This window comes from Drosophila takahashii, chromosome 2R (genome assembly GCF_030179915.1).
Source record: "Drosophila takahashii strain IR98-3 E-12201 chromosome 2R, DtakHiC1v2, whole genome shotgun sequence".
NCBI lineage: Eukaryota > Metazoa > Arthropoda > Insecta > Diptera > Drosophilidae > Drosophila > Drosophila takahashii.
In genome coordinates, this window is record NC_091679.1 from 14,089,983 (window position 1) to 14,092,156 (window position 2,174).

The window sequence follows — 2,174 nt, forward strand, 5'->3', positions numbered from 1 at the left end:
AAATGTTTGCTGTGTACCACTACGTTGCAGCGACCTCGAATGTCGCTGCTAAGCACGTCCATGGTTTTTGTGAATTTGGCGAGGGTTAGGCTTGGGGCCAGGTAGCAGCTGTATACCCAGACCCCGTCTATCAGCCCACGCACGAAGCCTTTTGCAGCCCAGACTTCGCTGAGTCTGGTTGCTTCCAAGCCGCACAACCAGATAGCAGCTTTGCCTGTGCGGTCTGCGATCCACTCTCTGCTGGTTCCTGTCCTGTAAGGCTCGCTTAGAATCGCCACCTCTGTTCCTACTTCGCGCACGGTCTGCGTCAGCAAGTCCTGCGCCGTGCTGCAGTGATTCAGGTTGAGTTGAATCAGTTGCATGACGTTTTCGAGGGGGCTGCACCACTGGTCCTCGACGGGCAATTCTTTGTTCCAGCCTTCATATCCTTCATATCATATCCTTCCTACGAGCCGCCGCGCAGACGAAACACGCCGACTTGTTGGAGCACTGGGCAGCCTTGTGGCCCTGATCCCAGCATTTGAAGCAGCAACCGCTTCGGTCAATTCGGCTTAAGCATTTGCTAGCGATGTGCCCGTTCTCCAGACATCTGTAGCACCGCGGGAGACCTCCCCGCTCTTTGATCTTGCAAATGGTCCAGCCGATTCGGACCACGCCCCCTTTGGTTACCACCTTCCCAATGGTGAGTCGTAAGCTGATTACAGCAATCTGGGACTCCGAGTATCCAGGGCGAATGCTCCGAACTTTGACCTTGCCCTCGTCGAAGTCGTATTGTTTTGCCAGAGCCGCGGCAATATCCGACTTTTTGGTCAAGGCGTCCAGGTCTCGGATTTCGACTTTTGACTCCTGGGACGACGATCGTACTTCCGCCTCTCCCCCGAGCACCTGCGCAATGCTATCCTTCATGGACTCGGCGCTCGTGGTGCTTCCTTTGGCCACCTCCAGCAGCAGGTTTCCGTTGTTTGTACGGCGTACCTTGCTGACGCAGCTCCCCAGACCTCAGAGCTTGTCGTCGTCCCTTCTGGTGACCATGGCGAGAATCTCGCTGTACGATTTCCCGTTCGCTGTGACGATAACCGCATCCGGGCGAGTGCGCGTCAGCTTCTGTCTTGCCCTCGTGATGGTCCTCCAGGGATTTGCCGCACTTTCCGGGCCCTCCCTGGGCGCTCCGTTGCTCGTCAATGGCGCCGCCAGCAATGGTTGCTGGGTGCGAGGCTGCTGCTGCTCTTGTGGGCCTCTTCTGGCGGGATTTTTCCCCTTCTTCGCATTCGCGAGCGGTGCTAGGTTCCGTCCAGCACGCGAGTCTCCGTTGGCTGGTGCGGGCTTCGGCTCCTTGGGATCGGTTTGGGTACCGATGGCCTTGTTCCAGACCTTCTGGGTTTGCTGCTCCTTGTCGGCTTTATTTTGCCCGTCCTCGATGCCTTGCAGGCATTTCCGGCAGACTGCCACTCCCTCCGGGTCCTGCTCGTTCTCCCCGCTGGTAGCGTTTAGTCCCTCTGAGATGGTCGTCTGGAGATCCTTCAGTTTCGCCAGTTTCGACTTCATGGCTACCGTTATGTGGCGGACCTGTTTGTCGTTCACATCGCTGAGGACTTCATCCAGGATCTTGCCCAGTTCCGTGACGATGTGTAGGCAGTTTGGCTCCTGGGCTGGCCTACACCTCTTCGGCGGCGTTTTCCGTTGCGCGCTGCTTGGACTCGTGTTATCCCGCGACCTTTTCGGCGTTTGGGTATCCGTGTCCTTGTCCGGATGGGCTGCCGCCCCCGCTAGAAGGATTGGGTATCTCGGAATCCTACTGCTCTTCCTGAAGGCCGAGGGGCCTACAGACTCCTCGTCTCTGTTTCCTTGGCTTGGTGCATTACCTGCCGTGGCGGCCAAGTCAGCCACCGTCACTTCAGGGGTTTTGGGAATGTTTTTTAGGGCCTCCAGAATCCTTGCCCTAGCCGCGGGTTCCCCCGCGGGTGGATTTCCACTTAAGTGGCTGCCACCTGGAGTAATGATGTTTTGCGAAGACATTCCTTTTTGGGTTGCATTATGACCCATGCTGGGCTGCATTTTATACCTTCTGCCAGGTGTGATGACTGCCGGCCACTGTGGCACAGACGCAGACCACGTAGCCGCCCAGTGTGGGACAGACGCTTTGTGGGTTTTTCGGATCGAGGACTCCAACGGTG

General features: G+C 57.3%; 1 protein-coding gene across 1 annotated transcript; it reads right to left on the reverse strand.

Annotated features, from left to right (window-relative positions):
- Positions 1-429: 429 nt before the first annotated feature.
- On the reverse strand, positions 430-906 carry LOC138912154 (uncharacterized). Its single transcript, XM_070212013.1, has one exon. The coding sequence runs from the start codon at positions 904-906 to the stop codon at positions 430-432; it is 477 nt and encodes a 158-aa protein (XP_070068114.1).
- Between the last annotated feature and the right edge of the window lie 1,268 nt (positions 907-2,174).